Here is a 14,679-nt window from a genome sequence, read left to right as displayed (position 1 = left end):
CGGGGGTGGTCTCAAAGATGGGGTAAACCTTTTATTCTCGTTTGAGCCCTTGTGATTTGCAGATTACAAAGAAGTGCCCCCCCCCCAAAAAAAACAATTCTTCCCTGCTTTCTTTCTTTTTTAAAAAAATCATTTTATTGGGGTTCATACAACTCTTATCACCATCCATACATACACCAACTGTGCAAAGCACACTTATACATTCATTGCCCTCATCATTCTCAAAATTCCCTGATTTCAAGAAAAGAAGAAGTGTTTTGCTTAATAGACCAGATTTATTTAGAGATTGACTAATTGCGCCTCTAGACAAGAATCCCCGTCCCTTTCTCTCTTTAAGTTTCTGGCTTCTTTGCTCCTGACCCTCCCCTTGCAAGATGCTTGGGAGCGCTGGGGTTGCGGGCCTCAGTATGAAACCGGGCTTTTCTCCAAGGCCGCCCCAGGGAAGGGTGGGTGCGCTCTGTCGCCACCATCGACCCTCGGTTCTCCCCCTCGCTCCCCCACAAACTCGGGTGAGCCTGGTCCCCCAGCGCCTCCGCGATTGGTCCCGGGCCATCATGTGCCGAGTGGCGGGGTGGGTCTTTCTCCGGTTAAACTCATCAATCGCTCCTCTCTGGAGCTGCGCTGGCCAGTGGTTCGAACCCTTGCGCCCATTCCCCCCACCCCCTTCCTCTCTCTTTCCTCACCCCTCCACACTAGTCTTATTTTAGCAAAACCGGCAGGAGGAGGTGGAGGAGGTATTTCTTAGGGGGGACCTGCCTAGGCAATGCAGCACCCAGAAGCAACTACTGAGTCGCTAAGCGAACGGCGGCGGCGCATACCTCTCTCTCTCTCTAACCCCCCCACCCCCACCCCCTCCCGGTTGGGAATTTTCAGGATTTCATTGCTGCAATTTAACCCTAAGATGAGGCACCGTTGAGCGGAATGCTGCGCGCACACGCACACGCACCCTCTTCTGAGCCAAAGCGGCAGAGGCGCGGGTGATTCAGGAAGGGGTGGGGGTGGGGGGCAAAAAAAAAAAAAACCAACCCAAAGACCCGAGGACCCTGCGGCTTCGAGACACCTCAAAAGACCTCCGGAGCGCGTCCCCGCCCTTCTCCCGCTCCTGAGCCCCGCTCCCATCGGTGCGATCGCCTTGGATTGATTGCTTGGGGGACTTCGAAGCTCTAGGAACTTAAGGCAAATGAGAAAGGGGGGGGGGGTATCATTGGGAGCGTTCCCCTTCCCCCCCTCCTGTCCTCCCTCAGCCAAGACCTGGCTTTTCTTTTTTCCCTTTTTACATAATTGTCTTAATGGGCAGAGTGCGCTGCTTTTACGAGATGCCAGCCTGACCGCAGCTCCGAGGACTCGGAGGCGGCCACTGCGTCCCGGGGGGCCGTCCGCGGCCAAGCGTTCGCATCTCGAAGGGGGTGTGCGTTGGATTTTGTCTTTCCCCTTTCCTACCCCCCACCCCACTCCCCACCCCGGAGTGGGTGGACTGGGGATTGCCTGGATCTCTTGCTCGGTTATTTTTGCTCGCTCCCCTCCCTCCCTCCTTCCCTCCCCTCCCCTCCCCTTCCCCTCCCCCGCCCCGCGCCCCGCCCCGCCCCGCGCCTCCCCGCGCCCCTCCTCCCCGGGTCAGCCAGGAAGATGTCCCGCGCCGCTGTCCCCGGCGCGGCCCGGGCCGCCGCCTCCTGAGCCCGACCCGGCGCCGGCCGCCGCCGCCGATGGGCTGGGCCGAGGAGCGTCTCCGCAGTCGCAGCTCGGGCCGCCGTCTTAGCAGCCCCGGCGGCAGCAGCAGCAGCAGCGGCGGCGGCGGCGGTGGCGGTGGCGGCGGCGGCAGCGGCGGCGGCGGCGGCGGCGGCGTCTTCCGCAGCGCCCGCCGCAGCGTAACCCGGAGCCCTTTGCTCTTTGCAGAATGGCCCGCTTCGGAGACGAGATGCCGGCCCGCTACGGCGGAGGAGGCTCCGGGGCCGCCGCCGGGGTGGTCGTGGGCGCCGGCGGCGGGCGAGGCGCCGGGGGCAGCCGGCAGGGCGGGCAGCCCGGGGCGCCGAGGATGTACAAGCAGTCCATGGCGCAGAGAGCGCGGACCATGGCCCTCTACAACCCCATCCCCGTCCGACAGAGCTGCCTCACGGTCAACCGGTCCCTGTTCCTCTTCAGCGAGGACAGCGTGGTGAGAAAATACGCCAAAAAGATCACCGAATGGCCATATCCTTTGCCCGAGCCCCGCGGCGCCTCCCCCTCCTCGCCGCCTCCCTCTTCCCGGCGGGGAGAGACCGGGGGCTGATGGGAGGTGGGGGGGTCTTCCTGGGGCTGGTGAGAGGGGCGGGGAGGGGGGCCTCCAGGAAGAGTGCGAGCTCTCCGCCCCCGAGTTGGGGTGTTGGGGAGGGGGTGCCATCCAGCAGACCCTCAACCAGAATGAGGGCCGGGCCTGGGGTCGGCTGGGGCCTTGGAGAGGGCTTCAGGGCCAGTTCAGGAGGGTCCCAGTTATCCTGCTCGAACTGGAACCGGGCCGGGGCCTGGATGCTGCTGACCAGGGCAGGGGGGTGGCCAGGGGCTCTGGCCGCCTGCCTGAGCCACCCCTCGCCCGCCCTGTTCTTCGCGGCTCTTCCAGCCCCAGAACCCGGCCTCCCCAGCCTGCCTTCCCCGAGGAGGGGCCGGCGCTCTCTCCGGGAGGGAACTGGGGGGCCCGGGAGAGCACAGCCCCTGGGCACACACCTTCACATTGAGGGGCTAGCCTTGCCCTGACTTGTGGTCCCCGGAGGGTGGTGGGGAGGGGGTGGGCCTGCAGCCCCCATCTGCGGAGAAAGTGGGTGTTTTGGGGGGACGCGTATTCTCCCTCATGTCTGCAGGCCCCTATTCCCACCACCAAACCTAGACTTTATCTTATTTTGGGGTGACGAGAGCAGAGCCCATATGCTGATCCTGGGCCCCTTGGCCTGCAAGTCGTAGCCTGGGCTGTTTCCATGAGAAAGAGCAGGAGAGAAGGTATCAGGTCCTTCCTGGGGTGGAGGGTCCAGCGGGGGGCTGGACTCTGCCTTTCCCATCCCAGGAAGCCTGGAAGGGACGCCAAAGACTCAGCCTCCTGTGGACAGACCATCTCTGGCAGGTAAAAAAAATGCCTTTTTGTTTTGTATTTTTACATCAAAGATCCAGGGGAAGGAGGTGAAAACCACATTTGCCTCTACGGAGATGCTATCAAAATGCAGATCTCATTGTTTCCTTTAAATTCGTGCTTGCTGCAAATAAACCTTAAGGAACGCTTAACATCTGTTGAGATGTGGGCAGGCAGGGTGGGTAATTAGTTGGGCTTTCTAGCGGTTATCTAAGCATGACCCAGATTCAAATGGGGTGTAGGGTGTGTGTGGTGGGGGGTGGACTTGCCTGCTTCCAAGGCTGGCCGGCCACCGCGCCCTGCCCAGATGTAGCGGCCAAGTCCCCACTGGTTGCCCTTAGTGTAAGAATGAGTGGCTGCCAGGGGCCCTGGGTCTCGACACCCAGTGTCCCATCCTCCCCGGGTTCCATTTTACTTATTGCATAGACTGCTGAGCTGGGGACCCAGGTAGTCCTGATGCTGCTGTTTGGGGGAGCTGGAGGTAGAACCAGGTTCTTGGCTTCTGGTTCCTGACATTGGAAGGGGGGCTCTGAGATTTTGAAGTGTGTGGACTGCCTACTTTGAGGTGGGCAAAGGTTCCAGAGAGATTCTTTTGGGGAGGGGTCCCCCTCCCTCCACCAGCCGTGGTATCATCTTGAATGGTGCCCTAGATGGAAACCTGGGTCTTGACCTCCTAAATTCCAACCCCAGGAAGAGGCTGGTCCTCACGATGGAGTATTCCTTCCCACTGTGCTTCCCCTGCTGAAGCACTTGGTGGGGCTGGGTGGTGCCCTGACCTCTTCTCACCCCTGGGTGAGTGGAGGGGTCTTGGGGATGCCTGTGCATGCACCCTCAGATCGCTGTGGGGTTCTGGGAGAGGGGGGTCACTAGATGTCAGCTGTCGGTGTTGGAGCTGGCTGCCTTTTGAAGTCTGGGTGTGGAGTCTTCTGGGGGAGAAGGAGGCGGTGGGAGTCCTTCCATGGTGTCCTTAGCTCGCCCTGGTCCAGCCTGGATCCTGCAGCGGAGAGGCTGGTGGGGAGGAGGGAATTGCAGGGGCTGCTCAGGAGGAGGCTGGGTGGAGGATGCAGGTGAAGGGAACATATACTGATAATCTCAGGCTGGGCTCCACCGAAAGCTTTCTCTGTCGCTTCCAGAGGAGTTTGTGCGTTTTGCTCTCCGCAGACAAGTTTTCTCTCTGACCTGAGGTGGCAAACCCATTTTCACAGCCCTGCTCTGGAACGGAAAGCCCCACTCCCCAGCTGTCACCCAGCAGGGCCCTCCAGGGCTAGGTCTTTTCTGGGGGAGATGAGGGCAAGGGCAGAGACCCCACAGGTTGGGTATGAGAGGCACAGAGATGGAGGTTGCTGGCGGATAATTGAGGAACATGTCACAACTCAGAAAGCAAGTTGGGCCAAAGGCTGGGTGGCAGTTCAGAAGAGGCGGGGGAGGGGTTCCTTTATCCAAACACTTCTGACTTCTTCAAAGAAAAATACGGTGTTTAAGGGTTGATTTTTGGACTTTTGGATTAAAGCCCAGTGTCCGTACAAAGTGGGTCGAGCCTAATCCATTTTGCACGAAGTCGATGGCTAGCCGGATCAAGAAACAGAAGGTAGCCGGCTCTCTAGAGCCCCTGACGTCCCCTCCCCGTTGCTCCCGGCCACAAGGGTAACCACAAGCCCACAGATCAGCGCTGTCTCATTTCGAACTCTGTGCGCAGGGAGGCAGACCGTATGTTCTTTAACGTCTGCTCCTGTGGCTCAGCGTCCGTCTGTGAGTCCTGGCCACGGTGCTTCAAGTGGTAGCCCCTTGTCACGCCTGCACCGCTGCTGTGTGACCAGGCCAGCGTTTCTCTGCCCGGCACCCAAGTGGTCTCCACTGTGGCCTGTTAGGAGCATCTTGGGACGAGACTTTGGACGCAACTTTGCTTGTTGGGCGTTTCCCTTTGAGTCAATGCTAAGAGCGGAGAGACCCTGTGATTTGTGGAGGCGCTTGTGGTGGGCGGGACTTGAACTTGGAAATGGGTTAGGGTCAGGACGGCAAGGCCAGAGGGACCGTTGAGACCCTTCGTGTCTCCGGAAGGAAGCACGAATTAGGTCTCATTTCAACTTCGCTGTGGACCCGAGGGCCTAGGCGTCTTGCTCCCAGATGTGAATCGTGGCATGGCGCATGGTGGAGCGTTCGATCCTGTGGCCCTCCTCCGCCGGCGTGCGCACTCACGTTGTCTCTGCCATTCCTTCCCTTTCTGTCCCCACCCCAACAACGCAAGCTGGAAGGCACCAAGGAGAACGCAGGCTTCGGGCTTACTTTCAGGGTGTTTGTTCCCATGGATGCTGGTGCTGTTTTCTCCGGGTGTTTGCTAGGCGGTGAGCCTTCTTGACCTCGCACCTCGGGTCCACGTTTCTGGTTGGCTAGAAGTTCCCTTGTAAATATGGCCCAATGGGGTTTTGTGGTTTCTAAAGCGCTCTGACGTGTCTGCTCAGAAAGGTGCCGGGGAAGCAAGCCCCGTAAGAGTCTGCTTCTGAAAGGCTAGAGCCCTGAAACCTCCAGGGACACAGTTCTGTCCGCACCCAGGGGATGGCCAGGAGTCAGAAGTGGCTTGATGGCAACCCACTAGGGTGTTTGGGGTTTCCGTAGCACCCCCTTAATGCTGCTCACCCTTTCCATAATCTGGGTATCGCTGAGGCATAAGCTTACTTCCATCCCTGCTGAAGCCTGCAGAGGGCAAGGATCTGGGCCTGTTTGAGACCCACAGACACAGGTCTCTGTGTCCCCTGCTCAGTCTCTTGAAGCCCGTTTGGTCTGTGTTTGCAGAACCCCCACCCTCACCCCAGAAGCCCACTGTCAATGCTGATATTGGGTCACCTCATCTTGTGCCTTGTCTGGTCCTCCCCAAACTTTTAAAATGGAACCCCAAACCAAACTCGCTGTCATCACGCCCCTTCCAACTCACGGGACCCTCTGGAACAGCGTTGAGCTGCCCCTGTGGGTTTCCAAGACTGTGAATCTCTACTGGAATAGAGAGCCTCATCTTTCTCCTGCAGAGTGGCTGATGGTTTCAAACTGCTGACCTGGCAGGTAGCAAGCCTACCTGTAACCCCCGATGCCACAAGAGTGGAAGGCTCTCACAAGAAAGTTGTGCAGGGAAGGAAGCTGAAGGCTCTCACAAGAAAGTGGAGAGAGCCTTGGGAGAATTTGGGTTCGGTGATCAGATGCTTCCCTGGACGATGAGGTCCGATGTGCTTGGAGATAGCTACGGCTGTGGAGACATAAGGGAAAGAGTGGCCCAGGGTTCTTTGGCTCTTTCTGCTAGGTCAGCTTGGCTGTCATTCCAGAAGAGCACATTTCCAAGAAGCCCTGGTGGCCCAGCAAAGTGCTTAGCTGCTAACCCCGAGGCTGTAAGTTCAAACCCAACAGCCACTCACTCTGCAGGAGAGAGATGGGACACCTCCTCCTGTGAAGCTGACACCCTTGGAAACCCACTGGGTGAGCAGTTTTACTGAGTCAGATTTGCACAGAAAGCAATGGGTTTTAAGAATAAGCTTGGCTTTTTCCATTGGGATTGTCTCCCACAAGGATAGAGTCTCTCCCCCATAATTCCAAAATCCAGAAAGCTCTGAGACAGCTGTTTCTGAGCTTGTGTGGAGGGAAGGAGGGGAGAGGGTTGGGGAGAAAGTGGTCGAATTTGACCCAAGGCTGTTTATAGTTTTCGATCTCATTTGGTGTGAATTTGGGTCTGTTTGCTGCAGAAAAGTAAAATGTGCTTGAATGGGAAGGATGTGTCAGCCCCCACGGGGAATTGGTATCTTGGGTACAGTTGTGTGCAGGAGACTCACCTGAGCATCTTGCTATGATGGTGATTTGGGTGCTGCACATCTGGGATGGGGCCTGAGACTACTTTTCAACAACCATGCAGTATCCAGAGGGTGTCCTAGAAACATCAGTTCTTGTTCATCTTCTTTTTTCTTAATCAGATGGTAGAGGTCTAATCCATTAATGGGAAAAGCATATTTTTGAGTGGACAGTTCTTTGAGCTTTGACAAAGGTGTGTGGTTGTGTAACCATCACAAAAATCAGCATATACAGCAGTCCCGTCACCCTGGAACGTTCCCTAGTGCCCCATCGAGTCCAAGACTCCCTTGTCCTCCAGCTTCTGGCCTCCATCCATCTTCTCCATCCCTGTTATTTAGCCTTCTCCTGAACATTCTTCCAGTGGAATCGCACAATGTGTGGCCCAGTGGTTTCTGGCGCTTGGTGTAATGCCTTTGAGATCCATTCATGTTTCAATGCTTCATCATTATTGACCACTGAGTCCAGAGTGGTAATGCTGGGCTGCTAACCACAAAGTCTACAGTTCAAAACCACCAGCCACTCTGCCGAAGAAAGATGAGGCTCTCTACCCCTATTAAGAGTTACAGTCTCAAATCTGGCTAGACCAGAGGATGTACACTGGTACAGATAGGAACTGGAAACACAGGGAACCCAGGGTGGGTGATCCCTTCAGGACCAGTGGGGAGAGTGGTGATACTGGGAGGATGGAGGGAAGGTGGGGTGGAAAGGGGGAACCGATTACAAGGATCTACATGTGACCTTCTCCCTGGGGGATGGACAACAGAAAAGTGGGTGAAGGGAGAATTTGGACGGTGTAAGATATGACAAAATAATAACTTATAAATTATCAAGGGTTCATGAGAGAGGGGGGAGCGGGGAGGGAGGGGAAGAATGAGGAGCTGATGCCAGGAGCTTAAGTGGAGAGCAAATGTTTTGAAAATGATGAGGGCAATGAATGCACAAATGTGCTTGGCACAATTGACGTATGTATGGATTGTGATAAGAGTTGTATGAGCCCCTAATAAAATGTTTTTTTTAAAAAAAGAGTTACAGTCTCAGAAAACCACAGGGGAAGGTTTATCCAGTCTTACAGGGTCTTAAAGAGTCAGAATAGACTCAGTGGCCGCGAGAATGGTTTGTTTGTTTGTTTGGGGTTTTCTTTGAGAATTGCATGGTGTGGACAGAACATTGTTGATGCATCCATTCCTTAGCTGAGAGATAGCAGGCTGGTTTGTTTTGTTTTGATTTGGGGGAGTGGGGCTGGTGGGGAGACACTAGGGACTCAAGTTGCATTTCCCTTGGGTTGCTATGAGTTAGAATGGACTCATTGGTAGTGAGTTTGGCTTTGGGGGGTTTGAAATTCCCGGAGGTGGAATAGCTAACCTTCTTGGACATGGCCGAATGAGTTTCCAAAGAGGCTGTGTGTGTTCCTATTACATCCCCATCCTTGGTATTTTTATCTCAAAGCTGCAAATGCTAAACTCACGGGGCATCTGGCCTCGAGAGTCGAAGCTGAGGGGCTGTGGTCTGCAGAAGGTGATGGACGTGGAGTGTCAGATGCCCACCAGAGACATGCGGGCACCTGTGTGTCTCCTTTTCTTGATGTGGACCAAGAAGGGGGCCTCTGACCAGGGGTCTGCTGGTTCCGCCATGACTGCCCAGGGAAAGGAACAAACCGTAGCCGGTCTTGGCAAGTGAGACGAGTGCTCCTCACACCCTTTTGTCAAGTTGCGTCGCCATCTGCTCCTCTGAAGATCGCACCCTGGGACCCCCCGTGGGGCAGGGCCACCCTGTCTGGTGAGGTCACTGGGAGTTGGAGCCAATGGCACCCAACAGCAACAGCCACGTGGTTGACCATCGTGCTGAGGTTTCAGACTTCCTGTGTGTGTTCTGTGATGGGGAGGGTGCTGGTGAAGTTGTCAGACTCCTGACATGTGAGCGTCGGAGAACCTGGAGAGCAGCCTTCTCTTGAGACCAGATGGGTCTGTCCGGTGCGTGGGGCTGTGTCCCCCCATAGCTGTTACCCCTTGTTATCCAGCCCCGGAGGCACCCTCTGCTCCGTGGAAGACGCCTGTAGGGAGGTGAATTCAGCCCCAAGATGGTTGGCGTCCAAGATGTCCTAACAGTTCTGAGAATGGTAGCTCAGCGCCTGCACAAGAGCCCCGTCTCCTGAGAATGGCACAGTCCGGCAGCTCTCCGGGCACTAGGCAGTGGTCAGCTGGAGCCCCTCGCTGGTCTGGCCAGTGGAGCGCCAAGCCTCAGTTTCCTCACCAGCTCCCTGAGGGTATTGTTTTGCTTCTGACAGCATCTCCCTCAGACAATTCCAGAAGGGTCAATGTCCGGCATGGAGAAAGCCCCCGAGGTAACATGTCAGAATACTGTAGGACGACTTTGTGTTCCCTAGTGGTCCTTTTGAGAAACTCTGGCTCAGAAGGAGGATGCTTTTAGGGAGGAAGGGGACAGAGGACCCCTCGGTGACCAGTCACCTTGGTTTTGTTCAGCGGAACGCGGCACTCTGAACCACAACGTTTGGCTCTGTCACATTCTCCAGTTTCTCTGCGAGCTGTCAGGAGCAAACATCCTTGCCCATTTGACCCATTTTCCTGTGCCCTTCGGTCTTAGATAACAAGCCTCCTCTGCCTCCTCCTGTCCCTCCCTCCGTGGGTGACAAGGTGAGGGAGTTTTAAAGTGTATAATTAGCTTTCCTCATCCCTGCCCCCTCCACTCCCATCTCCTCCTTCTGAGCAAGGCAGGAGTCCAGCCCAGGATGAAGGCCGCAGGCCCAGGCACCCATTGTGAGCATCGCCGCAGAAAGTTACTCAGATTCGAAGTCAGGGTCTGCAGCCTGGCCTCTGTCTTCTTCCTTGAGAAGGGGAGTAGTCATCTACTAAAAGTGATGTCTTCCTTCAGGAAGTCAGGGGCACCTCGGGTGCTTGGAGTTTGTCTCCCCCATTAGCCAGCCCAGACCATCCTCAGAAGTGGAAGGCTCTGTTGGGAAAGCCAGCTCGATTCTTCTGAAGAGGCTAAGTGAAGGTACCTGGCAGGAACACAGACCAGTGGACTTGCCAACTTGGATCTGGAAAGCCTATGGGCATTGACCTTGGCCCTGTTGGGTTGACCATGCATCCCAGTTGGGCTGGGAGTAACTAGTTTTAGCCCCAGAAGTCTCACATCCCAGAAACCCCCTCCATCCTAGGCAGACTGGTGTGGTCAGTCACTCTGGCTGTGGGCTTTGCTCACCAAAACCCAGAGAGGAGAGAGAAAGGACGATGGTGCCCATGCAAAATGAGTACCAGACGTGGGAAGCCGAGTCCTTTCGGTTGAATGAATTCTGCTCTCCGAAGCTACCTTAAAGGCTGTCCATGTGAACAAAACCTGGCCATGGAGCTAAGCTCCCCATTTAATTCAGAAGCAGGTTCTGTGGTCTTTCCCAGGACAGAGAGAAGTTTCTCTTTGGTTCAGGCTGGGGACAGCTTTGGGGCTTCTTTGGAAGCCCTCAGAACTCAGGAGTGGCCTGCAAGTAGGACCACCCCACAGCCCAACAGCTGAATAACACGAAGGGCAGGGCCTGGCATGGGGAAAGCAGGGCAGTCACCCACATGAGCTGTGGGTAAAAAAAAAAAGTATAATTTTAAACCAATCGTGAACATTCTTTGTATGCAAGCAGCCGTTGTGGGAGATTTCCTAAGTTGGGATGCGCCCTGTTCGTTCCCAGGAATCTAGCGACTGGTTCATCAGAAATGAGATGCTGGTGCCAATGGAGAACTTGCCTTGTAGGGTGGCAGATGAGCCCTCTGTACATCCCATTGACTCGAGTTCTGTTTTCTATATTTTCTCAGTAGGGGTGAGGGGAATGTGGGGTTGTGCCAACCATAGGCCCGTGAGATGTTTCTCAGGGCGTCCACCAAGAGCGGAGGTTGAAGAAGGAAGTAGAGGTAGGGAGGAGGAGTGGTTTCGATGGAAGCCACGTAAATGCAAAAGCTTTGGAGTCAGAGGACGTCTCAGCTCCTGCTCATGGGAGTAGAGTTCCGGCCTCCTCATCTGGAAAACGGGAACAGCATTCCCACTCCAGGGAGTAGGGGGATGGGACATCCGAGAGCCAACCCATCTATAGAGACAGAAGTGCTATGAGTGGTTGCCTGGGGCTCTGCTCTGGGGAGGATGTGGGGGAGAGTGGCTGCCTATGGGTCTGACAGACTGGTGGACATGTTCTGGAAATGCAGGGAGATGATGCTCGCACAACATTGTGAGTGTGCTAAATTTTATATTATAACCATGAGCTCAATGAAAACAGCGAGATGGTACATAGAACACGTGTGTTCAGTCTAAAACACCTCAGGGGGGACTGGCTTTAGACGCCATGAGGGCAGAAGCGAGGCTCCTTGTATTTCCCCACTCAGCTCCATGCCTGCCCTGGCACACACAGGGGCTGACTACATGTCCCTGCCTTGGGTTCGAAGCATGTGGCTTCGATCATCTTGTGGTGGTTGTTGCTCCTGACACCCTCTCCACATTGTTTCCTGGAGCTTAATTCTCTGTGTTCAAGAATATGCAGAAGCCCTGGCAGACCCACCACCTAAGTAAAGAGCTAGCACCTCAGTGTCACAAGGCAGAGGTACTGCCCGTGGAGGGTGGTCTCAGCCCAGGTGTCTGGGCTGCATCCCCCAGAATCTCAGATCCAGGAAGTTGGGGCAGGGGGTGTCTGCAAATGTCCCTTCTAACAGGTTCTTAGGTGGTGCTGGTGCTGGTGCTGGTAGTTGGGGAAACACACTTGTTGAATTAGAATATTTATAGCCTATAACTGACTTCCCCCTGCTGCTCCCCCTCCGATTCCCCTGCTGAGTGGTGAATCTTATCCTTTACTTTAACATTTTATTATATACTTAGAGAGGCCTTCACTATATAAGGAAGAGAGATGGGACTCTCTACTCCCATTAAGAGTTACAGTCTCCGAAACCCACAGGGCCAGTTCTAATCTGTCCTGTAGGGTCTCCATGAGTCAGCAGCAACTCCATACAACTCTGTGACCTAAGAGCCCTGGTGGCCTAGTGGTTACTCATTGGGCTGCGATCTGAAAGGTCAGCCGTTCGAAACCACCAGCTGCCCCATGGGAGAAAGTGGAGACCTATGCCCGTAAAGAGGTACAGTCTCGAAAACTCACAAGGATAGATCTACCTGTCCTGTCGAGTCATGATGAGTCAGCTTCAATTCGACGGCAGCGAGTTTGGTTTAACCACCTAAGAGGCCAGCAGCTTGATCCCACCAGCCACTCCGTAGGAGGGAGATAGGGCATCAGGAAAGAGTGCTGTCTTGGAATCCCTAGGGAGCAGTGTGTTCTGTCCCGGAGGGCCCAATGGGCTCTGTGGCAGCGGGTTTGGTTTTTGTGTGGCTGAAATCTGAGCATTTCATGAGGGGGTGTGTGCTGTAGGCAGCCTTTGGGGATGTGCGTCTGTGTTCTCCACGTTACAGTGTGTTTCCAAGATCCGTCCTGCTGTCGGGTGTCGATGGAGGTCATTCGTCCTTCTCTGCCGTGGACCATTGCCTTCTGTGACGTTATAGTTTCTGAATGCACTTTCCCGGGCAATGGACATTCGCAAGGTTTCCAGTTTGGCTTCCTTTTTCCTTTCCTTGTGTTAGGAACAGGGCTGCTGTGATGAATAAATAATTTTGAATGAATTAATTCAAGGTGTTAAATTTAGTCTGTGTACTTCGGCAGAGAGGAGAGTCACCAGTGTCTGTGGAACGGCAGCCCCTGATAGGCTGCACCTTTTCGCCGTCCACGCATCCTTCTCTCTAAGGCTTGGACCAGCCGGAGAGCCCTCTGAAAACCAATCCTTGTGGTTTAGGCATTGGCAATGGAGGTGGTTTACAGAACAGCATGGTCGAGTGGGTGTGGGCGTGGGCTCTGGGGCCACATGGGTGGAGTTCAAGCCCCAGATAGTCATTGGTTGCTTGGTCTTAAATAATTCAGTGTGTCACTGTCACCATCAGCCTAGTGGGGGTTCCTAATAGGATATGAGTCTGAAGATGAAAAGATTTAAGACATGTGGTGCTTCCAATGGTGCCTGTACATGTACATATATAAATTGATGCATGGGTAGATGGATGGATGCATGCATGCATGCATGGATGCATGGATAGATGGATGCATGGATGGATGCATGGATGGATGCGTGGATGGATGCATGATGGATGCATGGATAAATGGATGCATGGAGATGGATGCATGGATGAATGTATGATGGATGTATGGATAGATGAATGCATGGATGGATGGATGGATGCATGGATGATGGATGGATGGATGCATGCATTCATGGATGCATGGATAGATGGATGCGTGCATGCATGGATGCATGGATAGATGGACGCATGCATGCATGGATGGATGGATGCATGGATAGATGGATGCATGGATGCATGAATGGATATACAGAAAGAAGATGTCTCTTTCTTGAACCTACTCTCCTGGATGATCAACTCAACAATCATTGCTCCAACCTAGACACCAAAAGGGGAAACATTTCAGGGCCACGTTGATTGTTGACACCAAAATGCCGTAATGTCCGGGCCCACGCAGAATTTCCCTACCTCTTAGCAATCATCTTCCGTATTCTGAATCGGCTCTCTCCAATTCTCTACTCCCCACTGAGGCCACGCCGGACTCTCTCCAAATAGCTCACGGCTCCCCATTGCCTCTAATCAGGCCTTCCCTTGCTCACATTGCCTTCTGCCTCAAAGCACCATTTTGAGGGGACCGGATTCTTCAGAACAGCAAGGGTAGGCCTGCTTTCTATGGGGGTCTTATAAGGACTTTGAATATTTGGACCTTGGATTAAGTGGACCAGTCAGAAACATGTGCGGACTTGAGTGATCGTTAGATGAATGATCAGAATGCAAACATTTAGCAGTTTGGCTGGTTCCTAATCACAATGCAGCTTTTTAAGTGACAAACAATGGATGTGGTTTCCACAGAAGGGGGAAGGGGCGTCTCCTGTCCTTGGTGTTCCATGTGTGGGCGTGGGTGTGCATGAGGGATCAAATGGGATGTGGAATGATGGGTGGGTGAATGCGAGGGAAAAGTATGAGTGCATATTGAATGGATGCTTAATTGACTGGGTGGGTTGGAATGAATGGTTGGATGGATGAGTCGATGGGGACATGATGAGATTCAAGGGTGAAGATGAATGACTAGATGGGTGGGTAGGTGGATGGATGAATGGACAGGCAAATGGATGGGTAGATGGAAGGACCATTTGGTGTAAGGGTGTATAGAAAGGTGGGTTTCATAGTGAGTCTCTGTCACCTTTGATGTTCTTATTGACTTGTGTCTTGCTCACCACGACAGTTGTGCCCTTTCCATCGTGAAGTGAATCTTACACACTTTTCTGAAAACCAACAAGATCGGATATGTATGTCTTATCTTTCTCATTAGAAAGCTCCGCCTTGAAGGTCAAAACCAAACCACAAAAACTCCCTGTCATTGAATTGATGCCGACTCATAGTGACTCTAAAAGAGAGGGTAGCACTGTCCCTGGGAGTTCCAGAAATGGTAACTCTTTACAGGAGTAGAAATCCTGGTCTTTCTCCCTCGGAACAGCTGGTGGTTTTCAAGGGAGGGGGCTGCAGTTCACCTTCTTCACTTCCCCCAACAGCTCCGGCACGGTCTCATGGCTATTTGTTGAGCAGTGGGAGGAAAATAAACAATGTTGTGGGCAAAGATTCTTAAAATTCTGGAAATACATGGCTTTGTTGATTTCAGCCCTGAGACTGAACAT

At 54.0% G+C, this 14,679-nt stretch overlaps 1 protein-coding gene across 6 annotated transcripts in view; it reads left to right on the top strand.

The window, feature by feature from the left end:
• Nucleotides 1-1,706: 1,706 nt before the first annotated feature.
• The window catches only part of CACNA1A (calcium voltage-gated channel subunit alpha1 A), a 249,717-nt gene continuing 236,744 nt past the window's right edge, over nt 1,707-14,679 (top strand). For 2 of the 6 annotated variants that reach the window (XM_075547959.1, XM_075547940.1), the window contains exon 1: nt 1,708-2,187. In XM_075547959.1, coding sequence (XP_075404074.1) covers nt 1,895-2,187 — 293 coding nt within the window. In that variant the 5' untranslated portion in view covers nt 1,708-1,894. Of the gene's footprint in view, nt 2,188-14,679 lie in introns of all 6 variants that reach the window. The other 4 variants (XM_075547950.1, XM_075547976.1, XM_075547966.1 and 1 more) reach the window with 4 other exon arrangements.

The sequence above is a fragment of the Tenrec ecaudatus genome, chromosome 1 (assembly GCF_050624435.1).
Source record: "Tenrec ecaudatus isolate mTenEca1 chromosome 1, mTenEca1.hap1, whole genome shotgun sequence".
Taxonomy (NCBI): Eukaryota; Metazoa; Chordata; class Mammalia; order Afrosoricida; family Tenrecidae; genus Tenrec; species Tenrec ecaudatus.
Note: the sequence above shows the minus strand (reverse complement) of the source record. Positions and strands in the feature narration are given on the sequence as shown.